This window comes from Sciurus carolinensis, chromosome 11 (assembly GCF_902686445.1).
Source record: "Sciurus carolinensis chromosome 11, mSciCar1.2, whole genome shotgun sequence".
NCBI classification, from domain to species: domain Eukaryota; kingdom Metazoa; phylum Chordata; class Mammalia; order Rodentia; family Sciuridae; genus Sciurus; species Sciurus carolinensis.
The window spans coordinates 16,364,843-16,391,934 of record NC_062223.1 but is presented as its reverse complement, the minus strand read 5'-3'; the positions used below and the strand labels follow the sequence as shown (position 1 = coordinate 16,391,934).

The 27,092-nt window shown below is 37.1% G+C and overlaps 1 protein-coding gene and 1 pseudogene across 1 annotated transcript; both read right to left on the bottom strand.

The window, feature by feature from the left end:
- Positions 1 to 9,500: 9,500 nt before the first annotated feature.
- LOC124958965 (olfactory receptor 5B3-like) lies at positions 9,501 to 10,433 on the bottom strand. Its single transcript, XM_047517587.1, has one exon. The coding sequence runs from the start codon at positions 10,431 to 10,433 to the stop codon at positions 9,501 to 9,503; it is 933 nt and encodes a 310-aa protein (XP_047373543.1).
- A 10,177-nt stretch (positions 10,434 to 20,610) lies between these two features.
- Positions 20,611 to 21,533, bottom strand: LOC124960068 (olfactory receptor 5B3-like; annotated as a pseudogene).
- Positions 21,534 to 27,092: the final 5,559 nt, after the last annotated feature.

Genomic DNA, 27,092 nt, shown 5'->3' with positions numbered 1-27,092 from the left:
CAGACTAGGATGAAATGAGGAGACTACAGCTCTCACAACCCCGTCATTTCACCAGTGAACATTCCTGTCTTAACACAGGAGTTTCTGGGGGAAACTTCATATCCAAACCATAACATCTTCACACCATGTAAAATTTTAGCAAAAGTTTGCCTTATGAGGAACCAGACCTCTCCAGGAATTAAATTTCTTTGCAACTAGATTACAGATTTTCCACTCTTCAAAAATGTAGATGAAAGAATTCCAATTCCTTGTAAAAGATCACATCAAAGGCATTTTGTGAGAGCAGTACAAACTAAGATACCATCTCTATGATTCTTTTGAAATTTTTGTCAAACTGTTGAATATGATGAAATTGAATAGTTATTCCTCATGTTACTGGAGAAAGTACAGGAAAAATAGGAAGAGTTCATGTATTTAAATTATGACCTTGACTGAACAAATAGTCTGTGATCTTCCTTGTATGTCCTGAAAGACACCCTTATGCCCTGTAGCTGGAATGCTGAGATCTTTGAAGCCAAGGCAATTCTGTGAGTGGTTGACACAAGAAACAAATTGAACTTCTGGAAAAGCAGTTTATCTACGATAATGGTGATGGTATGGATTGTGAAGAAATGGGATCCTGAAATCTGGAATGGAGATATGTGGGAGGATCCTAGTGATGCTGGAGGCATTGACTCCCTACCTTCTCATAGTCTTTATTATAGGAGAATGAGTCTTCTTTCTAGAGTAGAATTAACCTCTACATGTTGTCTGAGGGGATTAAGCCTACACTAAGGGACGTTTAACGGAAACATACATTGTCCAGGGAAATTTTAAAAGGCTACCTTGAATCAGTAGCCCTGAAAGACAGGATGATTCTCTTCAGAACCCATATCACTATTTTTTGCTCTGAATCTCTAATTAGTACTAAGTCCCACAAGGTCATTCAATGGTATATTGTAAATGAAGAGTTATACAATTTCCAGAAGAGGTATTGTGTTTTATAATTACACAGAAGGAAATCTTGGCCATCTGGATGGAATTAGATACCAAAATTATGGACTTTGTGAAGGGGAGAGAAAGCTGGATTGGGTACAGTTGAACTCAAAGCTTTATTCATTTTTTGATTCATTTGATAAATATTTGTTGAGAATCTACAATGAAATAGACTTCTATTCAATTACTGATGATCATGTTTCAACACAAAAAATAAAGTCATTGCCATCATGGAAATTACATTCTAGTTGGGCAAGGTAAACAAGAAATGAGTAAACAAATACAGCCGGCAAGGGTTCACAAAGACTGTGAAGAATGATGCAGGATAAGGGGACAGTCCATGTGGTGAGTGGAAAATGAGTGTTTTAAACAAGTGGGCAGGTGAGGAGACACGAGGTGCTAACATTTCAGAAAAAAATTGGAATGGATTAAGGGCATTTCTCATGGGAATGGAAAGTTCAAAGCACTGAGGCATGAACATAATTGAAGTTGTGAAAAGTGAGCAAGGAGATAAGTGAGTGCAGACTGGGGTAAAAGATTAGGGAAGTTGCAACAGACAGTAGAACTCAGAATAAAGAATGTATGGGAAACAAATAATTTCAAGGCATTTGCATAAAGAAAAGTGTATGGTATTATTGGTTCTGCATAGTAATTTTTAACTAATCTGAAAATTGTATTTATAAATATAGTAAAACTGCTTTTATTTGTCTTCCATATTTTTAGTAATCTGGTTATTTCATCCCTTTGAAAATTAGTACATGAGAATGTTGGTTGTACAAAATGTCTTAGTCCAACAGGCATATTAATTCATTTGAGGTGCAAGATTTATGTATCTCTAAAACCTTCAATGAAAACGCATACTCTGATTTAATAGTACATCATTGTTTTATGAGGAATCTTAGAAGAGTAGAGAAATGAAAAAAACATGATATAAATTTTTATTTTAATATCCAAATTGAACATTAAATTATTATTACTAAATTCTGCTCTATTATTCAGGGCTATCCTGAAACAGAGTCAACAGCATATATTGATAGATAAGAGATTTGTTATGGATATGGGCTCATGTGTTTATGGAAGCCAAGAAGAACTTTGTTGTTCTGTTTGCAAGCTGGAGAACCAGAAGGGCTGAGAAGATGGGGTCAAGGTGTCTCTAGTGAATGTCTGGGAGACCAAGGTCCTGAGAACCAGTATCTCTGAAGTACAAAGTGAGAGACATGGATGCCTCAGTTTAAGGGAAAAGAGAAACAGAGAGAGAGAGAGAAATCGATTATCCTTTTCATATCTTTCTATGGGATATCCCTGATTGAAAATGGTTAAGGAACTTCCACTCAGTGGTCAGTTCTTTGGGCAGTACATATAGTACATTTTGTTTGGAAGAAGAAATAGCCAAGTACAAAATAATATACCTATTCCCAGTCTTTAGGATGTGGTTTGTTAGTGGAGTAAGAGATGAGAGAAATATGATTGAAATATTGATAAGAAAGAAACTTGGAGGTGAGTTCTGTGGACAGACCTTCCAAATACATGAAAACCTGGAACAGGGTAGGCCTACTGCCAATGTCCATGAAAAGGGTATTTACAGACTGGGCAGATTTAATAATCAAGTGGGTAGGATAATTCATTCTGTGGATACCTGTCAGCCTCTCAGCCATCACTTCTGCTATTGTACCATGGGATAATGATGAAAGTTCTCTCAGTGGTAGAGTTGGATCTTTATGAATAGGAAGTATATACAAGCATTTGGTTTGACTTCCTCAAACCAAAGATGGCCTGACAGCCATTGCTGAATGCTGAATCTACCAGCAGCTGAGAGCAACCCTGAGTACATGACACAGCACCATGCTTGAAGTGATCGGCCAGTTATCTGGTAGAAAGTTAATTTCTTGAATCATGTCCATCATCAGAGGCTAGCATTTTGTTATCACTAGAAAAGACACCGTGTATTAAACTTTGCCTTTTGTACTTAATACTTCTATCAGAACTACCATTCGTGAATTATAGAAAGTCATACAAACACCACCATGGTATTCCACACAGTAATGATTTTGACCAAATAATTCATTTAACAGAAAAGAAGTGGGGAAATGGCTGCAGGATCCTGGACTTTACTAGTGAATTATGTCTCCCATCATCTTGAAGCAGTTGACTTGAAACAATGGCTTCAAGGCTTTTGAAGTCTCAGTTATAATTTCAACTGGTGCAATATTTTGAAGTACAGCAAAGTTCTCCAGGAGACTGTATAAACTCTGAATCAGTCAAAACATGTTTCTTTTTTCTCTAATTGCCAGGATTTATGGTTCCAGGAATCAATGGGTGGAAATGGGAGTGATATCAATGATTGGAGGAATGTTTGACCAGGAGATACACAAGGTGGCTGTTGAATTATAAGTTTGCTGCATATCACCTCTGGGTCAGCCACCAAAGAAAAGCAATATGAAAAACCAAGGGAACACACCATCTCAAACAAACAAGAATGACTCAACAGATTTACAGTTCTGGTTTACAGTTCTGGTTTCAATTTATCCTGGCTAATGTGCAGACACTAGACTACTATTTAATAATAGAAGATAATATCTCAAATACAAGAGATACTTTGGAGTCTATTATTATTATTCTCAATGAATAAGTGCAATGAAAGACTATAGCAACTCAATCCATGATGGGTTATGAATGTCGCAGACCCTTTCAGAGAAAAGATTTAGATTAACCCATCAAGTAGAGACCCATGGCCAACAAAATTTCTTGCTGAATACAAAGGGAGTAAAAAAAGTGGGTAGTGGAAATAGGTACTATGACTAATAGTTATGGAAACATAACCAGTGGAAGAAATAAACATTGTCATTATCATGAGTAATTTCCTCATTTTTAATGAATGTACATGTTTATCAAAATGTATTCTCTTCCCTCACTTATGACATTATCATGAACCATTGAATGTGTTGGCTCCAGATCACAGAATTTGTTATAGTTTTTATCTAGGAATGGCCTCATGTGTTATGCAATGCCTCAGTGTTCAGTGGTGAAAAGACTGGATTACATGGGCTATAACCTCATCAGTGGATTAATCCATTTAGTAGATTAATAATTTGAATGAACTTTTAGTTGGTAACTGTGGGTAGATGGACACAGCTGGAGGAGGCAGATTTTGGGGACGTGCCCTTGGGGACTATGTCATGACAAGGTACCATTCCTGTCACTCTTTCTCTACTTCCCAACTGTTGTAAACTTTGAAACTTTCCTCTGTCACACCTGCCATGGTATTCTGTCTCACTTCAATCCCAGAGCAATAAAGTTGACTGACCATGGACTGAACCTCTGAAACCATAAGCCTAAAATCTTGTTAGGTGTTTTAGTCACAGCTACAAAAAGCTAACACATTATTGAAGTACTATATTGTTTACTTTAGATATGGGATGTGAAGAATAGGAGTGAACGTTATCCAATTGCTTTGTATCCTCTAATATGGAAAGATCCATATGTTTGGGGTTGTACTCAGGACAGTAATATTTTACATTAATACAATTAATTAATTAAAATTAATATTTTACATTAATTTTACATTAGATTAATGCCTTTGATATTATTTTTCAGGTTAAGTATGTTGTAAAGTGATGTGTGTAAGTACTAAAGGAATAAAGGATAGATGATTGTTGTATAATTTTTATTTGCCAATTTGGTAGGCAATTTGGTAGAAAGATCTGGATTGTATCCCACAGGCAGGTATGTTGAAGGTTTGATTCCCAGTTGATGGAGATATTGGGCGGTGGTGGAAACTTTAGGAGGTGGGGCCTACTTTGAAGAGGTGGGTCACTTGGCGAATCCTTTGAATCATTTATTCTTCCACAGTCTCTTCCCCGTCTTTGCACCCTGGCTGCCATACTGTGAGCAGCTTTGCTCCACCGAGCCCTTCCACCATGATGCACTGCCTCTCCACAGGACCAGAAACACTAGAGAGAGCCACATATGGACCAAAAACCTGAAACCATGAGCCAAAAAAATTCTTTCCTTCTTTAAGTTGATTTTCTCAGGTATTATGTCGCAAAGAAAAGAAAGCTGGAAAAAAAGTAGGTGTTTTTACAAAATACTAACATTTAAACAAGTGAGCCCTGGGTGAGGCAAATTGACTTCAATAATACAGATGAGCTTCACCCCATACACTGATGACCTGAACATAGCACCAACACCAGCTCTCTGCATGACAGAGGACTCTCCAATAGAGCACCTTTGGACTGATTGCACAGTATGCTCTTGGGTCTCATGCTGTGACCCCAGACTTGTGAACTATTGCACTGTCAGTCATTCCTGGCTCTTTACCAGGAGGTCACACTACCTATTACATTCGCTAGTCTCCATGGTGGCTAGATTCAATTTCTGATAGTAGAACTTTCTGTCTCTTGGTCTCTGTCTCTCCTGTCTCATCCTCTGTATTAAATTTACACAAGCACACACAGACACATGCAACTTAGTAGTTCTGTTTCTATGGAGAACCCTGAATAATAAACCACTAAGAAAATTAACTGTAAAGCACATAAGAATAAAATTCATACAACAAACAAATAATAAGTTAACACAAAAGGAAGATGTAAAAGAAGAATCAAGGAACAAAATTCACAAGACATACAAAAGCAAATGTCAAAATTACCAAAGTAAGTTCTTTTCCATAATTAATTGCTTAATTATTTGTGAATTAACCCCTAAAAACATGCACAAAATGAAATTAATGTTAAGAAAACATGATTAAGCTGTTTAATGTTTACAAAAGACCAATGTTCATTCAAAGCCACAATTAGGATGAAAGTGAAAGTATGCAAAACATTCTATATTCTATACTACTTATAACCAAATGAGATTATTATTAGACAAGTGAGTGGTGAGTCAAAAATTGTTAAAAGAGGAAATAAAGATATATATTGATAGAAGGGTCAATTAAAAAAGACAATATAATTTTTAAAAGATGGTGTATTCTCACAACAGAAACTCAAAAATTTATGAAGATAATGCTACCAAAATTAAAGGTAGAAATGAAAGTTCAACGTGAGAGGAATTCCTCAATATAACAAGGAACAGAAAAGTTAGAGAGAAAATTAGTAAGAAGAAGAGAATGTGAATCACATAATCCAACAAGTGTTAACAAGAATTGTGAATTCTCAGTTGTGGATGAAACATTCCCTAGAATAAACCACATATTAGACCAAGCAGTGGTCTCAATAAATTTACAAATTTCAAAATCATATAAAGTATTTTTGCCAACCACAATGCAATTGTTATAGAAGTCAATAACAAGGAATCTTTGAATATTCATATATATGAAGAACAAAAAAAGTCAATGGGTAAAAATAGATTAATGGAGATATTCTGAAATAGTTTGAGAAAAATAAAATAAAATCACAACATAACAAAATATTTAGTAGTTAGCAACAGTACTGGTTATAGGAAATCTATAACTGTAAATGTGAATATTAGAAAAACACAAATTATCCCAAGGGAATAATCTAACTTTAAACTTTAAGGACATAATATTAAAAATTGAGACTTAAACTGAAAGTGTCAGAAGGAAGAAAATAAAAATTAAAATAGTGATTCTCTTTTAAAAAGAAAGAAGAAGAAGAAGCTAGAAAAAGAAGGGAAAAAACTAATGAGCAAAAGCTGAAACTGTGGAAAGGTTATCCTAAAAGACAAAATTTTCTAGACCATAATAAAAAGTAGAGAAAATACAATTACTAAATCACAAATGAATGTGAGGACAGAGCTACTTACCTTATGGAAATAAGAATGATTATAGCTGAATTGAATACTGTACACTAATATATTGGATAATATAGGTAAAATAAAAATTACTGGAACGATATGCACTACCAAAACTGACTCCAAAGAAAGAGATAATCTAAATACACCTATCACTGGGAAGAAATTGAATTAATAACAAGTAATCTTCCAAAAGTGAAAATTCCCAGAAATAGATGGTTTCATTTTTCGTGTCTCCCCAATTCACATACAATAGTAATTTGTGATTATGATGAGAAGAAGCCAGGTGTGAGTTTGTATAAGTTTCAAGTAGCTGCTGTAACAAACGACTGCAAATGTTGAGTCTTACAACAACTCATATTGATTCTTCTACAGTCCTGGAAATTAGAAGTCTGAGATCAATCTCATGGAACTCAAATCAAAAGTGTCAGAGTCATTGTCCCTTATGATCTCTAGAGCACATTCTATTTCTTGCCCCTTTCATCCTCTCGTGCCTACTACATCCCATGACTTCCAGTTCCACTATATCATTCTTGCTTGAGCGGTCACATTGCTGACTCCACTTTTGTATGTAATGAAATCCTTCAGACTTCCATTTATGAAGATATATGGGATTGACTTGGAGGTCCAAGGACATTCCCGATGATCTCTCACTTTTGAAATCCTTTACCTAATCATATCTGCAGTCTGTGTAGGCCCCAGAGAATAATATTGAAAATTTTTGGAAATTAGCATGTGAATATTTTGGGGCCACTATTGCCTGTCAGAGTTTGATATATAAGTTAGACATTGTGCTACCTGTGAAATTTTTCCATAACCCCAATATTATTCTATTATTCAATAGTCATTAAAACAATAATTTGAAGTGCATTCAATGGGATAAATATCACTATATATGCAGAAATGAATGTTTGTCTCCACCGGTACCAGCATGACCAACTTTATACATTCAGTCCCAGTGATGTTGAGGACCCTACTGCATTGTGATAAGAAATTACTTATGCAGGCACATTCCTTTGCTTAAGTTTTAATAATATTGAACTCCCTCAGAGTCAAAGCTAAAAGCATGAACAGAGTGCTTTGTACTCAAATTTTGATTGTATCTTATGTGGTGAACAGAAAGTGACATTTTATAAAGTGATCAGGGATGGACAGTATGACAGGTAACATTTCTACAAAGACCTGAAACAAAAGAGCATTTCACACAGAAAATAACAAGTACAAAGGCCCTGAGGCTTGAGAATGCTTGGAGTTGTAAAGAGAAAACAGAGAGAAAAAAGTGAAGAAAGGCTGGGGAGCAACAAGAAAGTAGAAGTCAACTAAAGGAAAGAATGGACCACATTACAAATTTCAAAGTACATACAAGCATGCACATTATTGGCTACCAGTGTAATTATCAAATAATGAATAAGTGGAATTAATATATAAATACACATACAGCAAAATATTATTACTTTTCCTACATTTTCTGCTATTTGACTACTTTATCCCTAAAAAATAGAAACATGAACTGATTGATTGTATATTAATTTATATGACGTGACTGAATTATGTCCCTTGCTAAAATATGTAATTAAAAGGACATACTTTCATTCAATAATATATCATGGTTTCTTATCTCAAATTAGGATGCTGGGGATTATAAAGAAAGAAATTTTTAACTATTTTATATGAATTTACATTTTAGTTCACAATTAAATATTGAATTGTGTCATTGTCCTGTCTAGTCAGAGAAAGGATTAAAAATATGCATGTACAAATAGGAGTATAAATTTACTATGACCATAGGACCTTGTGCTCCTGGAATCGAAGAAGTGCCATGCTCTGCTATCTGCAGCTGGAGACACACAAAGTCTGGGGGTTCAATTTACACTGCGTCCCAAGCCCTGAGAAAGAGGAGATGTGGTGTGGACTGTGTGATTCTGGGAGATAAGTTTCTGAGAGCAAGTAACTCTGATGCCCAAGAAAAAGAGCATGCATATGCATAGCAAAGAAAAGCAACACAAACACACACACACACACACATACACACACACGCGCACACACACACACACATGCTCTGATGTCTAAGAGTGAGAGCATGCACATACAGTTAAAGAAGAGCAACATACACACACACACACACGCACACACATGCACACACACATGCACAGAGAGAGAGAGAGAGAGAGACAGAGACAGAGACAGAGACAGAGACAGAGAAAAACAAATTGTTTCATTGTTTCCTTTCTTCACCTATTAGTTCTACTCAGGGAAGCCTTCACAAGTGGGATGGTGGCTATCCAAATTAATGAGAGAAGATATTCTTAGATAAGTTTATGGCCTCAAAAGTACTCTTTTTGGAAATACCCCATAGAAAAATGTTTCTCTAGCTATCTGGATATTCCTTTATCCAGAAAAATTAACAAATAAATAAGTAGTCATGTTGCATTTAATTTCAACAAATTTACCAAATATACTTGTGCATGTCCTCATCTACAGCCCCTGGGCATTTAGAACCTGGGGTAGAAAAACTTACATGGAAAAACTGGACTAATCAATATATCGTAAGAGTTTTGACTTGCAGAACCAAGACATCATAAATATTTTTATTCAAGTACTAAATTCTGAATATAATATTTCCTTCCATCTAGATTACAGAATTTTGAAGACAAAGGTATCATTTCAAGAACTTTACTTACTATATTTTTAAAGATGTGACTCAATAAATGGAAAGCTCTAGAAGGACTCACTAACAGTACTGTGGATCACAAAAAGTGATATCACAGTCCTAAAGGCTACTTTCCCTGCAGAACCATCTTTGTGAATGCATTCTTCACCTCTTTGTTCCGTAGGCTGTAGACCATAGGGTTCAACATAGGAATGACCAAAGTATAGAATACAGATGTGATTTTGGCAGTATCCAAGGAATGACTGGATCTGGGCTGTAAATACATAAAGATAATCGTACCATAGAAAATAGAAATGGCAGTGAAGTGGGAGGCACAGGTGGAGATAGCCTTCCGATGTCCTGCACCTGAGCGCATCTTTAGGATGGTGAGAAAAATCAATACGTAGGATATTAAAATAACAAGAAGAGCAAAAAAGATAGTAAAGCTGGCTACATATATAAGAACTAGCTCATTAATATGTGTATTAGAGCAAGATACAGCCATAACTGCTGGGATATCACAGAAGAAATGATGGACAACATTATACTTGCAGAAGGTGAGACTGAATGTGTTCCCAGTGTAGACTGAGGCACTCAAAAACCCACAGACATAGCAACCTATGACCAGGCATGCACACACCCTGGTTGTCATGGTGGTGGTGTAGTGCAGGGGCTTACACACTGCTGCATAGCGATCATAGGCCATTGAGGCCAGGAGGTAGTTTTCCACAGTGGCAAAGCTTGTAAAAAGGAACATCTGAGCAACACAAGCATTGTAGGAGATGATTTCATCTCCAGGAAGAAGCCCCGCCATGACAGTGGGAGTGACAGCTGAGGAGTAACCAAAGTCCACCAGAGATAGGTTACCAAGGAAGAAGTACATGGGAGTGTGGAGCCGGGAGTCCAAGACAATCAACAGGATCATCCCCAGGTTCCCAACCAGAGTGATGATGTAGATGAGCAGGAATGTCAGAAAGAGGGGAAGCTGCAGACCTGGGTCACTGGTCAGTCCCAGCAGGATGAACTCCGTCACTTCTGTTCTGTTCTCCATCAGTGTCATCTTACAATCACTAGATGTTTTACAGCCCTGAGAAAAAGGGGAATAAAATGTTAAAGATATTGAAATGAATCTGAAATTCTAAGATATATTCTTTCTTCATGGCAACAACTCATACTTCAGGAGCTCCAGAAAATGCATGGACTTGTAACCAAATTCAGCTTGTCAGTTATATGCAGATTATATACTGCTGAATCTGAGGAATTGTAATGAATAGGTTTCCCTAATTTACTGTACATTTATACATTTGTAAACTGACACATCCACAATTTAATAACTTGACTAAAAGGACTTGTCACAATGGGTCTGTCTGCTGCTGCTCTTCCCCTGAGCACAGTTGGAGTAAACCATTTTTGTGGATCACCTGCCAAGAACTGCTGGAGGTACGTTATATGTCTCCTCATCATCTCCTCTCATCAATAGTTTGAGTTTGGTTGGTGGTTAAACTCATCTGAACTACGAAGCCCACAAAGTCAAGAAATTTCCTCTTATTCACACAAGTATTATTTGCTCATCTCTGCTCTGGACCCAGACCAACCTGTAACCATCATAAGTGGATCCTGTGTGTAATGGTCTAAGCAGAATTTAAATCCAACTGATTTTACTGAATTTGCAACACCCCTGGTCTGCTTGGTTCAACTTCAGTGTTTGAGTTTCATCAGTGAACTAAGAAAGTGAAACATGAGGTGAAAAATTCATCTTCTCCTCCATGTTTGCTTCTCAGTGGAGGGACACCAACAAAAATCCATAAGAGTGTAGGAAAATTCTTTGGTGACTGAAAATTGGTTCAACCACAAAATGGTCCTGAATGAATCAGGTTCTGAATTGCACATCAGCCTCCTCTGACACCCTCCTGCTTGTTGTCTGCTCCTCACCTGCAGGTGCTGGCTGAAATGCAGCTAAAATCAGAAATTCTGATTTGGTTGAAGTTGAGGTTCATTCCTGACCCAACACAATATCTCTATACATGAGAGCTGAGAAGGAATCCCCCAGATGGAGGGAGCATGCCTGGCCTGCAGAGGCATCGGTTCTGAATACAGACCTGTCATCAGATGACAGACATAGCCTTGGTTCCTGGAGAGACAAATCAGACCCACTGTTTACAACCCAACAGCAACTGTCCTAATCCACCTCCTCTGAACATCGAATTTCCATTTGCAAATTGAAGACAGCAAGGAGACCGAATTTGAGTTCCTTATGAGAGTTAAATAAGGAAATGCACAGAAGCAACAAGATGCAGGTTGCTGAGCACAGCCTGAGGAGTGTTAGCTACTACATTAGTATTAGGGAGGAATAATGGTGCATGATTCAAGTATTATTTTTTCTTTTTCTTTCTTTTTTTTTTAATCAAGGCAAATGCTCACTTCTAGACCTTCAGTTGTATGAGTTGAAGTCTTTAAGCTTTTTACCCCATTTTCTGTTCTCCCACTGTCACCATGAGATTTTCTGTGCTCTTGAGTGCTTCTTAGTCTGTCCTTATTGCTGCCATGTGAATAGTAGTCCATTGTTCTGAAAACTCATTTTTTTCTCTAATGAGTGTCATACCATAACCAAATCAGAGAGACCCAGTGTTGAAAGTCTCAGTTTATGAGCTTTCATTAGCTCACAGATATGTTTTAATGGCAGGATTCATGTTGTAACATTTTATTTGAAATTGTTCTTTTGTAGAAATAGTATTCAATTGTATTTTTAGAACTGGAACCTTTAGAAATACATCCATCAAAAACCATCTACATATAATCCCCTACCATCTTTCTCGTAAATACTTGGCTAATTCAGTTTAGAAACCTGCCCCATGAAGACAACATGCTTGATCAAATTTGGCTTATGGCATGTTCAGCAACAAATGATAGGGATTTACATGGAAGAGTTGCATGTGTACACTTGTAAAGTAGGTTGAATTATTATTACTTCATCAGTAAGGAAACTGAGGATATGAAACTTACCTAATGCTCTAAAATCAAGCTAGTAGAATGAGAAAGACTCAAGATTCATGAGTTAGAACCACCTCCAAGAATAAGCCTGAGCTTATGGTGAAAGATCTAAATGCAATTCAGAGTCTGTTAATTCATTTAAGACCATTTTATAGTTCAAAGAAGGATCATTTCACTTCTGAGATTGTGTGTGTGTGTGTGTGTGTGTGTGTGTGTGTGTGTTTGCGTTTTAAACTTTGATGGCATCTGGATATAGAGTGAACGAGATAAGGCCATTAGTCAATCAAAGCTTCATGTCTTATTTTATTCATATTTTCTTGAGAAAGAATCAAGATTTGTTCACTAACGTCTCCATGACAGACGTTTTGGCATTTATACATAAACTCACCTCAGTTTTTAGAAACATTCTGAAAACATTTCTTTCTGTTTTCAAATAATTCATAGCAGGCACAGGTAGCCCCCCGCCCTGCTTTGGCATGGCTTACACTTCTCACTGGAATGTAGAGCTTACCACTTTGTTGGAAGTGAAAGAACAGGAAGTCCAGAGTAGTGGGTTTGAAATTATAAAATCAGCAATGGAAAATTTCACAAGTGCTATCACAGGAAGTCTCTTTCCAGCAGTGAACAAAGGTCCCAAATTTTCTAAGGCAGGAAAAAATGAGGAGAGATAAGTAAGGAGGAGCTGTGTGTTTTTTAAAATATAAAAATAAACAGAAGGAAGACCAGCAGAGTAGAGGTGAGGGAACAGGGGGAGGGAGGGGAAAGTGCTGGGGACATAATTGGAAAGAACTATATTCCATGTTTGTATTATTATGCCAAAATCAACCCCAATACTATATGCAACTGTAATGAACTAATTAAAAAATTAAAATGTTAATTAAGAAGGATGAAGTTCTAAATCTACCATGAATTCTTTGTGTTCCCTAAGAACAACCCTTCCCTTCCTTCTCCTGTATAGAATAGATATAAGATTACTTCTCCTCCACAGTTTATAGCTAGTACCTTAAAGAAGAATTAAATCAGGTTTACAAATGTCTCACAGAGCGATTATTATTTAAAGGTTGATCAGAGTTCCTGTTATGTTTGAGTATTTTCCCTGATCATGGATGAGGGGTCATAGCAAATCCTCAGGCCCACAAGAATAATGAGGATTACCCTTCAGACGAATAAGTGATGACCAATGGGCAGGGCACACAGGTGTACCCTCTGAAACAAGGTGCTGTTGATCCCTGGAGTTTCAGAGGCTCAGGCATGCAGATCTGGGGAGTCTTATACAGACTCGGAGACCTCTGAAGATCTTTCCCATGAGATTTTCAACAGCTCCTCATCCTGCTTTCCTAAGAAGCAATTAACATGCCTCTAGGAATCAAGCTGGTTATTTTATTTTAAAAATGAAATTTGGTTCAAACTTATAAGTGAAAACCTGAAAATTGTACATATTGATTAGACATCACGAGATTTTTCTACACATGCACATATTGTGTGATATTTAAATCAGGTTAAACATGATGAACTCCTCAAACATCATTTCTTTGTGATGAAAACATTCAAAATCCTTTCTTCTGGCTTTTTAAAGTGACAAGTATGAAGGCATTATGTGTAGTCACCTTACAGTGAAATGGCACTCGGAACTTCTTACTGTACATAACTATAAATTAGTACCCAATGGTTAACCTCTCTCTCTCCCTCCCTCTTACCCCCTACTCTCTCCAGTCTCTGGTAACCACTGTTCAATTCTCAACTTCATTGAAATTGACTTATCGAGATTCACAGAGGGATGATTGTTGGGGTTTTTGTTGTTGTTGCTTTTTGTTTTTCTTTGCTTTTTGTTGTATTTTAGTCTGGCTTCATTCACTTGACAACTTGACATAACGATCTTCAGCTCAGTCAATGTTGATGCAGATGACAGGGTTTTATTCTCTTTATGACTGAGTTGTATTCCATGCTATTTATGTAGCACATTTTCTATATCAGCAGTTCATGTATGCTTAGGTGTTTTCCATCCCTTAGCGTCTGTGAATGATGTCTCTGACAGAGTGATTCCATTTCCTTTGAATTTATCCTCAGTAGGGGAATTGCTGGATCATATGGTAGTACTATTCTCAATTTTATGAGAAACCTCCATACAGTCTTCTACAATGGCTGTGCTAACATGCATCCTCACCAGAAGTGTGCCAGGATTCCCTTCTCTGCACATTCTTGTAAAGCACATTAAGTGTCTCCTTTATTTCTGCTCTGATCCTTAACATGTATTTCCTTTATTATCTTTGATTTGGTTGGTCTTATTCTTTTAGTTCCTCGAGTTGCAGAAATAAGTTGTTTGTTTGGGATCTTTTTGCCAAAATTTGATATGGACACAAATTGCTATAACCTTCCCTCTTGGTATTGCTTTTACTGTATCCAACAGAGTTTGGTGCATTATAATTCCAACTTTATTTGTTTCAGTAAATTTTTTAAAGTTCTTCCTGGTTTCTTTCTAGATCCACTGGTTGTTCAAAAATAGGTTAATTTCCATTTATTTTTATACTTTCCAAATAAGTGAAACTTTTCCAACGGGTTCTTACTTGTTATTGATTTCTATTTTCAGGTTTTGTGGTCAGAAAAGGTTCAATAGGGTTTCAATTTTTTACGGAAATTGTTGAAACTTGGTTTGTGCCCTATCTTGTGATTAATTCTGGAGATAGTCCAAATGCTGATGAGAAGAATGTTCATTTTGCATCTGCTGAGCACAGTTCATGGATGGAATGTGCTATAGATATCCCTTTGGTTCATTAGGTTAGGAAACATTAAATTCTGCTCTACCTGTGTTGATTTTTGTCTGGAAGATCTGTTCATCACTGAAGGTAGAGTGTTAAAGTCCCCAAGTATTATTGTGTTGGAGTCTATACCTCCTATAGGTCAAAAACTGTCTTTTATGTAAAAAAAAAAAAAAAAAAAGTAGAAGTATGGAGCTAAAGGGTCCAAGATAATCAATACAATCAATATAATCATCCCTAGTTTCCCAACCACAGTGATGACACAAATGAAAGAAAATGTTATAAAAAAATAAAGAGACTATGTAGCTCTGGGTCATTGGTAAGTTCCAGCGGGAAGAACTGTGTGTTTCTCAGTATTAATTTTCAAGTCTGAAAATGGTAGTATTTAATGAATAAATTAATATATTTCTAGTTTTTCTTAGCATTCTGGTACTCTAGCTATGTTATCCTTCTGGAAATTAAAATACGGACATATCGATTATATCAAATGACTCAAACAGAAACATTAATTCATATGAGATGTTAGATTCAAAAATCCCTTGTTAGCATCGAAAAAAATAAAATACTTGGGAATCAATCTCACAAAAGAGGTGAAAGACCTCTACAATGAGAACTACAGAACACTAAAGAAAGAAATTAAAGAAAACCTCAGAAGATGGAAAGATCTCCCATGTTCTTGGATAGGAAGAATTAATATTGTCAAAATGGCCATACTACCAAAAGTGCTATACAGATTCAATGCAATTCCAATTAAAATCCCAATGATGTACCTTACAGAAATAGAGCAAGCAATTACGAAATTCATTTGGAAGAATAAAAAACCCAGAATAGCTAAAGCAATCCTTGGCAGAAAGAGTGAAGCAGGGGGTATCGCAATACCAGATCTTCAACTCTACTACAAAGCAATAGTAACAAAAACGGCATGGTATTGGTACCAAAATAGAAAGGTGGATCAATGGTACAGAATAGAGGACACGGACACAAACCCAAATAAATACAATTTTCTCATACTAGACAAAGGGGCCAAAAATATGCAATGGAGAAAAGATAGCCTCTTCAACAAATGGTGCTGGGAGAATTGGAAATCCATATGCAACAGAATGAAACTAAACCCATATCTCTCACCATGCACGAAACTAAACTCAAAATGGATTAAGGACCTCGGAATCAGACCAGAGACCTTGCATCTTATAGAAGAAAAAGTAGGTCCAGAGCTTCAACATGTCGGCTTAGGACCAGACTTCCTCAACAGGACTCCCATAGCATAAGAAATAAAAGCAAGAATCAATAACTGGGATAGATTCAAACTAAAAAGCTTTCTCTCAGCAAAGGAAACTATCAGCAATGCAAAGAAAGAGCCTACAGAGTGGGAGAAAATCTTTACCACGCATGCTTCAGATAGAGCACTAATCTCCAGAATCTATAAAGAACTCAAAAAACTCTACACCAAGAATGCAAATAATCCAATCGAAAAATGGGCTAAGGAAATGAATAGACACTTCACAGAAGAAGATCTACAAGCAATCAACAGACATATGGGAAAATGTTCAACATCTCTAGTAATAAGAGAAATGCAAATCAAAACCACCCTAAGATTCCATCTCACCCCAATTAGAATGGTGATCATCAAGAATACAAGCAACAACAGGTGTTGGTGAGGATGTGGGGAGAAAGGTACACTCATACATTGCTGGTGGGGCTGCAAATTAGTGCAGCCACTCTGGAAAGCAGCATGGAGACTCCTTAGAAAACTTGGAATGGAACCACCATTTGACCCAGCTATCCCACTCCTTGGCCTATACCCAAAGGACTTAAAATCAGCATATTACAGAGATACAGCCACATCAATGTTCATAGCTGCTCAGTTCACAATAGCCAGATTGTGGAACCAACCTAGATGTCCTTCAATTGATGAATGGATAAAGAAACTGTGGTATATATATACAATGGGATATTACTCAGCCATAAAGAATGATAAAATTATGGCATTTGCAGGCAAATGGATGAAATTGGAGAATATCATGCCAAGTGAGATAAACCAATCTCAAAAAACCAATGGACGAATGATATCGCTAATAAGTGGATGATGACACATAATGGGGGGGTGGGAGGAGTTAGTGTTAGGGTTAGAGTTAGGGTTAGGGACGGAGGCAAGAATGGGGGAAGGAAGGACTGTACAGAGGGAAAAGAGGGGTGGGAAGGGTGCGGGGGAAGGAAAAAATAACAGAATGAATCAAACAACATTACCCTATGTAAATTTATGATTACACAAATGGTATGCCTTTGTGCCATGTACAAACAGAGAAACAACATGTATCCCATTTGTTTACAATAAAAAAAAAGGCTATGAAAAGCACAACATGGGAGGAAATGAATGGAGTGAAACTGGAGAGTCTTCTTATCCACCTAGTTTCACTATTTTGTTGGTGTTCTTACCTTACAATCACTTGTAAATGTATGATTACACAAATGGTATGCCTTTATGCCATGTACAAACAGAGAAACAATGTGTATCCCATTTGTTTACAATAAAAAAGAAAGAAAAAAAATCCCTTGTTAAAAAGTGCAAAGAAAAATCATATACTTTCAAACAGTGAAAAATAAAAAAAATTAAAAAGCATATACTTTGACTTAATAACATATCTTCAAAGACTAGGAATGAAACCACAATATGACTCCTTAGTATTTATCCCAAAGAACTAAAATCAGAACACTGTAGTGATACTGGCTCATCAGTGTTCATAGAACTGCAGTTCACAACAGCCAAGTTATGAAATCAGTCCTGGTGCCTGTCAAAAGATGAATGGATAAAGAAAATGTGGTAAAATGGACTTTTACTCATGCATAAAGAAGAATAAAATTATGACATTTGCTGGAAAATGGAAGGAACTAGAGAACATGATGCTAATAAGCCAGACTCAGAAGATCAAGGGTTGACTTCTCGCATATGTGGAAACTAGAGAAGAAATTTTTTAAATGCAAAAAGGGGGTATCCCATGAAAATAGAAGAGGGTTCAAAGATAAGTGGAATAGAGAAGGGGGTAGAAGGAAAGGAAGGAAGGTTTGGAAAAGGGAGTAACTTTGGAATAAATTTGGCCAAATTATGCTATGCACATATATGCATATACCACAGTGAAGTTTTCTTTTATGTATATCTATAAAGCACCTGTGGAAAAATAACAATAACTAAGTAGAAGGAAGACCCACAAAATCAAAGGAGAGAAACAGGGAGAGGGGAGAGGAAGGAAAAAGGAAGTACTGGGAACTGAAACAGAGCAAACCACATTCCATACATGCATGATTATCTCAAAATGAATGCAATTATTATGTTTAACTACAATTCATTAACAAAAACATTAAAAATAGATAAATAATGTTTTTCTCAAATCCAGACATTTAGAGTTGTATGAAAAGGTGAAAATGTTATATATAAATTCATATTGAAATACACACATTGAAAATTAAGTTAATTATTAAGCTCTAGTCTACAGGTGAGAGCTCCCCAGTGGAACAATCAGTAAGATATGTCAACACAGGCAAGAGGAGATGTACTGTAGCTATGGGATCACGTGACTGCGGAAGTGAAGAAGTGCCGTGCTGCTACCTGCAAGCCAGGAACCAGGGAGGCTGGGTAACAGTGTGAGTGCAAAGGCCTGAGAGTGAGGGGGCAGGGGAGTGCCGGTGTGAGAATGAGGACTTGAGACAGTGGCTCTGAGGTCCACGAGAGGAAGCCTGGAGGCACCACCTGGGGAGAGGGAGGAGACCGTGTGCTCTTCCCCTATTTTTGTTCCACAGGCCAGCCCTCGATGGACTGCATGCTGGTTACCCACAAACACCACGGCAGACCTCCTTTCCCAAGTTATCACTTCAAATGGTAGTCTTTTTGATGATTATCCTCACAGACACACAAAGAAAACTGTTACTGGCTACCAGAGTATCTCTCATCCCAGAAAAACTAACACAAAAAAGTTAACCACTGCCAGGGTCCAGCCCTAGCAGTGGTCGGGGGTCCTAGGTGGATGGGAGGCGTCAGTGCAGTGGAGAAATAGCAGACAGAGACACCAAGCGTTCTGAGGCTGAGTCTGTCTTTGTTCTGCTGCCAGTCTTTTTATAGATATTTTTCTTTAGTAATGACTGTATCATTTTTGGTTAGTTTAAAATAAGAAAAACCTTCAAAAGTACAATTTATGCTTCTTCTGAAAGTATACATTCTCTCTGTATGACAGCCCAGACCAAAACAACCTTATTTCCCAGCTAGATTAAAACAACCTTGTCTCCCAGCTAAACTGAAACAAACTTGTCTCCCAACTAAACTAAAACAACCTTGTCTCCCAGCTAAACTGAGGCACCATGATCTGCCAGCCTTCAACCTTCAGAACAAACACATCACTAGATTTTCTGAGAAACTCCCCCACCATGACTCCAGTATTTAAGAGTGAAAAGTTTTTACTATTATTAAAGGGCAAAGGAATCAAATTTTAGTTAATATTTAGTCTATTTTAATTCATATAAGGCGGACTACAATCTTATTCTGATTCTCAAAGAATTAGACTAAACATAGGAAAAGCACAAATTATATTTATGACTAACCTAAATGTTTTTATTATGTAAAGTATCTCTAGAATCAACTATTAAAACTAGGAAAGCAACAAAGGCTAAACACTGCATCCAAGCTTAGAGGAATGCCTCCTTATCCATCTACATTTAGAAATTGTTATACCAAAGCAATCACAGGCTCCTTTAAACTCAAGCACAGCTACAATTTTTTATTTTCACATATTTATCTATGTATTACTGCTAAATTTTCATTGTGCACTATTTTGTGTCCCAATACAGTAAAACCTTCCCAATGTTTTCCAACAAATTTCTAATGATATATTGATTATTAATATTAAAAAGCAACTACACATGGAGACGCCACGCCTATGGCCCCCAAGAGGGAGGACGATCAACAGAACCATGTCAGTGTTGAGTCCTCTATTCCAACAGATTGTTTCAAGTGTCGGATCCTCTACTCCAACAGAGTCGTGTCAAATGTCAGAGTGGCAGGAAATAGATGCGGCAAACCACCAGAAACAGACACTTTACATTTAATTCTGGAAAATTTGTCACCACCACGTGTAGGTGCCCTCATTGGACACCTGCATGCAATTTGCTTGTTTGAGGATTTCTTTATGCATTCATTGTATGTATATTTGCATTGACATGCGGTTTAAAAAAATTGCATGAGAAATGATTGGATATATTGAAAAATTTAATAAAATATTTGACAAGCAGGTCCCAAGTTATCATCAACAGTCTGATTCAGGTATTATGATCCTGAATATACTATTTCCTTTTTCCTAGACAGTCATGGTAGAAGTAAAGGTATCACTTCAGAAACTTGAATTTGTGTGGCTTTTAAAATGTAAATTTGTACATGGAGAAGTTCTGAGAGGAATAAATCCAGAAAATGTGCATTTCTACAAGTTTAAATAAAAACCCTAAAGATTATTTTGCCTCGAAAACAATCTTTGAGAAAGCACTCTTGACCTCTTTGTTCCTGAGGCTGTAGACCACAGGGTTCAGCATGGGGATGACCATAGTGTAGAACACAGATGCGATTTTGTCAGTGTCCATAGAATGACTGGAGCTGGGCTGTAAGTACATGAAGATAGCAGTGCTGTAGAAAATGGAGATAGCAGTGAAGTGGGGGCACAGGTGGAGATAGCCTTCCTGTGTCCTGCACCTGAGTGCATCTTTAGGATGGTGATAAAAATCAATACATAGGATATTAAGATAACAAGTAGAGCAAAAAAGATAACAAAACTGGCTACAAAAACAAGAACCAGCTCATGTACTTGCCTATCAGAGCAAGAGAGAGCCATGACTGCTGGAATATCACAGAAGAAATGATGGACCACGTTGGACTTGCAGAAGGTGAGACTGAATGTGTCCCCAATGTAGACTGAGGCACTCAAAAATCCACAGACATAACAGCCTACTACCAGACACACACACACCCTGGTTGTCATGGTGGTGGTGTAGTGCAGGGGCTTGCACACTGCTGCATAGCGATCATAGGCCATTGAGGACAACAGGAAATTTTCCACAGTAACAAAACCTGTGAAAAAGAACATCTGAGCAGCACAAGCATTGTAGGGTACAACCTTGTCTCCTACAAGGAGCCCAGCCATGACCGTGGGAGTGACAGCTGAGGAGTAGCAAACGTCCACCAGAGACAGGTTGCCAAGGAAGAAGTACATGGGAGGGTGGAGACGGGAGTCAAAGACAATCAACAGGATCAGCACCATGTTCCCAACCAGAGTGATGGTGTAGATGAGCAGGAACGTCAGAAAGAGGGGAAGCTGCAGACCTGGGTCACTGGTCAGTCCCAGCAGGATGAACTCTGTCACTTCTGTCCTGTTCTCCATTTGTCTTGTCTGAGAATCTCTAGATGTTCAATGGTCAAGGAAAAAAAATGAAAAGAATTATAACAAAATTAAATGAAGTTGGAAAGTAAAAGTTGGAGATCTATTATTTCTTTGTTCATTACTTCTACTTTGAGTGTCTTCAAAAAAAGCATGGAATTGAAGACCAAATTTGGCTCATTAATTACATATGGAATTAAATGTTAGGAATCTAAGGACTTTTTATTAATCACCTTTCCAATTTAGAATTGTATAAATTTTTTCTGAGATGTACTCGATTTAATAACTTTACCAAAATACTCATCTGGATGAAAGTATCAGTCCTTCCATGTCTCCTGAGCAGAGGAGATACTGAAACCTGAAATCTGTCAAAACCTGACCTGGACACTTTAAATGTGCAGTGTCTCTTTCCTCTCAAGAATGTTATGAGTTTGGTTGGTTGCTATGCTCATGCAAATTAAGAAGAACAATAGGTTTAGAAAGGAATGGATATGTAGACAGGTATTGTTGGCTAATCACTACCTTGGCCCATTCCAATGTTTAACCTACGTTTAGTGGTACCTAAGTCTGACGATCTAAACTGAATTTGAATCAAGGTGTATTTACTTCATTTTACAATTGCTCTTTGTCTCCTTTGTTCCAAAGTCAGTGTCTCAGGTTTCACAGTGAACTGGGTGATTAGGTGATAATTTCATCTTGCTCCCTATGTTTGAGTCTCCTTTGAGGAGAAACAATCCAGACAACAACCGGTCATGAGTGAAAGGACCAGTTCAACCAAAAATATTCTAAATGAATTAACAAGCTTTGAACTGCATTTTAAATTTTTCCCACAATCTCATAGTTATCATCAATAGATCATCAGCACCTATTGACAATCATGTGTTTAAAGTGTAGATCATAGATGAGTTTCATCCCTGAATCTTCATAGCACACTCCTATGTGTAGATGTGGAATAAACAGGGGGAGGGGAGCATGTTCCAACTGCATAGCAGTTCTGAGAGCTTTATCACCAGACTGAGCAGATGTGGAGTGGAGGTTCCAGGAAGAGACACAGATCAATCTTACCCTCTCTGGACCTGACTTAACTTCGTGAAAATCGTATTTCTATCTGCAAAATGAAGCCAGTTACAAGATGTATTTTCAGGAATCATCACAAGAATTAAATGAATTACTTCATACAAAATGAATACATATAACATTGTGTGATATGCTATTGTTCCTTGTGTTTGTTTGGATCTAGGTATATGCCGTCACACAGGGCTTCACTGTGGGTGACTGCAAAGTCTTGAAGCTCTCTCTCCAATTCGCCTTTTCTCCCCTTAGGGCCACAGGTTTTCTGTGCTCTCTGTTTCTCAGCCAGTCCACACTCCAAGCATATGATTACTGCTCTTGCAGTTCCATGTGAGCCACTTCTTTTTAAATTTCCTTCCTTAAAGTCCACATTTTAGTTAGGAAAAATAGTTCATTTTGCTTAAACTCATCCTTTCCCTCATTACTGTCCTGCCATTGCACAGAGAGGAGAGGAGCTCTGAACAATTCCAGGTAATGGGCTCTCAGATCGGTTTTGGTGGCAAGTTCCACGTTGTAACATGTTTTATTTAAATCTGTTCAGGTTTCTTTAAATCTTCCAGGTTTCTTTATTGGAGCTACAGCTTATGAAAGCTATTTGCCCAATACTAACCACCATTCCCTATCATTCAACTTCTCAGTCTCTGATAACTGCACCTTAGAAGTCAACCCCTGAACACATTTACTGCAGCCTTTAACACCCAGGTCCACCTTTAACATATATTCTCTTCTACAACCTGTGGAAAGGACTTTACCTATAAATGGGGGGGGGATGTGTGGGTGTGTGGTGTGTGTCAGGCAGGTGGCATTATTATTCTTATTTCACTGTTAGGAAATTGAAAATCTGAGAAGTTATGTGATATCTAAAATTGTAGAGTAAGTAAGAGAAATATTTGAGAGTTATTTCCCCCTTCCACCTAACCACAAGGCTCTACTCTCACCCACATCTCTGTCCACATGTGGAAAGGTGTTAGCAGTAGTAATCATGAGGTTATGGGGGAAGGTTTCAAAGGTGGGTAATTCATTTGATACCATATTGTAGCTTAAAACAGTATCACTTCACTCTTCTGAGCATTTGTTTGTTATCAATAATAAGAAGGTAATATGAGAAGAAAGTGGGACCTGATCAATTGGAGCATCATGTGTCTTCTATTTTTGTTCAGTTTTTGGAGATATAAGATTTTGTCATGAGAAACTCAAAGTTCTGTCCTTGTGGGAGTTATGTATTTTGGTTGTGCTCTTACCTTGTTTTCTTTTTTTTTAACACGTTGAACCATCTATTTCTCTTTTCGGGTAAGTCAGAGTATCTCTAGCTTCCCCCGGCCTCCCAGGCATTACTTTAGTAGATAGCAAACTATCTACAGAAGATAGAGTTTACCAGTTTTCGGCAGGAAAAATAACAGTCAATCCAGAATAGGAAGACAGAAATCATAAAATCAGCCACAGATCATGGCATCAGTGGTATTAGTAGAGCTCTGTCTCAGGTGGCAGTCAAAGGGTTCCAAGTTCTCTAAAACAGGAAGAAATGGGGAAAAGAACATTATCATGGATCAGCTTCCAAATCTAACATTCATCCTTTCTATCTCTTTGGAAAAGTCATTTATCTCCTTCTTATTTGTATATTAAACATGATACAGCTATTTTTCTCCCATAATTCACAGAATTGGTCCTATAAATAAGCCTAAACTCAGTCTAAAAAAATCTTTTCTAGAGGTTATTATGTAAAAGTATGTCATCATGATTTTTATCTTCAAGTGTTTCCCTGACCGTAGTTAAAGACTCGCAGCAAATCCTCACATCATCAGAAGAGGCCTGTATGTGCTAGCAATGGTTGTCATTGCAGTGAATTTGATGTCCAGTGAAGCACGTTATATCATGTGTTCTTTCTAAAATAGGTGATTTGAGTCATGTTGGGATTTCAGAAGTGAAATGCGGAGGTCTAGAGAGAACTATACTAAATTAAGGACTCTTTAGTTTAACCCACTGAGAATATTTACAGTTTCTGATTCTATTTTCCTAGGGAAGAAGCAGGTAGTCTGTGGGGATTAAGATGGTTATTTTTAATGTGCAAGAATCTTGGCAAATGAGGCAGACTTCAAATGAAAACTAATCAGAAGAGACAAAGAAGTTTACTTCAAACTGGCGAACAGAGCAATCTAGGAAAAAGATAATAATAATTATAATAATAAATATTTAAGGTCCAGACATGGTCAGAACTAATTGCATAAAAGAGGCACAACTCAAATTCAAGCCCCAGACAGACACCAGAACAATAATTCTGGGTGATTTCATGCACCTCTGCCATTGTTACATAGGTCATTCAGACATAAACTCAGTAAAGACTCTTTGGACCTGAAAAATATCATAAATCAAAGGAATTTAAAGACAACTATAGAATATTTTATTCCAACAACTGAATACAGCTGAAAACTCTGTCTTCTCAGCAGCATCTGAAAACTTCTCCAAAACAGGCCATATTTTAGTCCACCAAGATTTACCCTCTAAAAATGGCATAATTCCTCGTATCTTATCAGATCATAATGAAATGAAATTAGAAATCAGTAAAACCAAATCCTACAAAAACTATTTAAATACATGGAGTTTAAATGCTACACTTTTGGTTGATGAATGGGTAATAGAAAAAATCAAGGGAGATACTAAAAAATTCTGTTTCAAATACGAATACACTATCCATGGTTTCTCCATTCTTCCCTTAACCCTCCTGTTATGTATCATCATATACTTATCAGAAAAAACATTCAGCCTTTGGTTTTTGGGGATTGGCTTGTTTTACTCATCATGATATTCTCTAACTCCATCCATTTACCTGCAAATGCCATAATTTTATTCTTCTTTATGACTGAGCAATATTCCATTGTGTATATATACCACAATTCCTTTATCCATTCATCTATTGAAAGGAAATGAGGGGTGGGGAGTGGGCAGGGGGAAGGAAAGATAATGGAATGAGACAAACTTCATTACCCTATGTACATGTATGATTACACAAATGGTGTGACTCTACTTCATATACAGAAAAATGAAAAGTTGTACCGCATTTGGTGTACAATGAATCAAAAAACTTTTTAAAAATAATAAAAAATTATAGTACAATATTACAGAAGCTCTGAAAGAAGTTCTAAGAGGGAAGTTTATAACTGTGAGTGCATACATGAGAAAATCAGAAAGACCCCAAATAAACAACCTAACGATGCACATTAAGGCCCTTAAAAAAGAACAAACCAATCCAAAACCAGTAGAAAAAAGGGCATTATTAAGACCAGAGCTGGAGTTTGTGAAATTGAGAATAAAAAAAAAAATACATGGAATCAATGAAATGGAGTTGGTTCTTTGAAAAGATAAACAAGATAGATATGCCCAAATTAATAAAATTAGAGATGGAAAAGGAGAAATCATCACAGAAATCCTGCAGATCATTAAGCACTATTTTGAAAGCTTATACTCCAATAAATTGGAAAATCCAGAAGAAATGTGTGCATTTCTGGACACATACCATCTACCAAAACTGAATCAAAGACATAGAAAACCTGAAGAGAATGATAACTAGCAATGAGATAAAAGCAGTAATGAATGGGCTGAGGTTGTGGCTCAGTGAGAGTCTTGCCTGGCACATGCGAGGCACTGGGTTTGATCCTCAGCACCATGTTAAAAAGTAAATAAAGTTATGTCCAGCTTCAACCAGAAAAGTATATTTTTTTTAAAAAAGCAGTAAAGAAAAATCTTGCAACAAGTAAAAGCCCAGGGAAAGATGGATTCTCAGTTGAATTCTACCCAACCTTTAAAGAAGAGCTAATGCCAGCACTCCTGAAATTATCCCATGAAATAGAAAGGGGTGGAACACTTCAAAGTTCATTCTACGGAGCAAGTATCACACTCATGCCAAAAGTAAATAAAGACATGTCAAAGAAAGAAAACCACAGACCAATATCCCTCATGAACACAGACACAAAAATACTTAATAAAATACTGCAAGTCAAGTTCAACAACATGTTAAGATTATAGACCCCAGACCAAGTGGGTTTGATTCCAGAAATGCAAGGAAGGTTTAATACACAGAAACCAATAAATGCAATTCTTCACATAAATCGAATGAAGGACAAACATCACCTAGTCATCTCAAGAGATGCGGAGAAGGCCTTCGACACAATTCAGCACCCATTTATGATAAAAACACTAAAGGAACTAGGGATAGAAAGAAGGTACCTCAAAATCATAAAGGCTATACATGAGAAACCCAGAGCCAACCTCACAGTAGATGGGGAAAAAACTGAAAGCCTCTCCTCTAAAACATGGGACAGGACTCAAAATGTTCTCTCTCACCACTCCAGTCTAATACAGCACTAGCCAGAGCAATTCGGCAAGAGAAGAATGTAAAATGAATAAAAATGTGAATGGAAAAAGTCAAATTATCACTGCTTGCAGGTGATATGATCCTTTACCCAGAAGATCCAAAAAAATCCATTAAGAGATTGC

What these genes read in the sequence shown, in the direction of transcription:
- LOC124958965 (XM_047517587.1), bottom strand. Translation starts at nt 10,433, where the DNA reads ATGACACTGATGGAGAACAGAACAGAAGTGACGGAGTTCATCCTGCTG.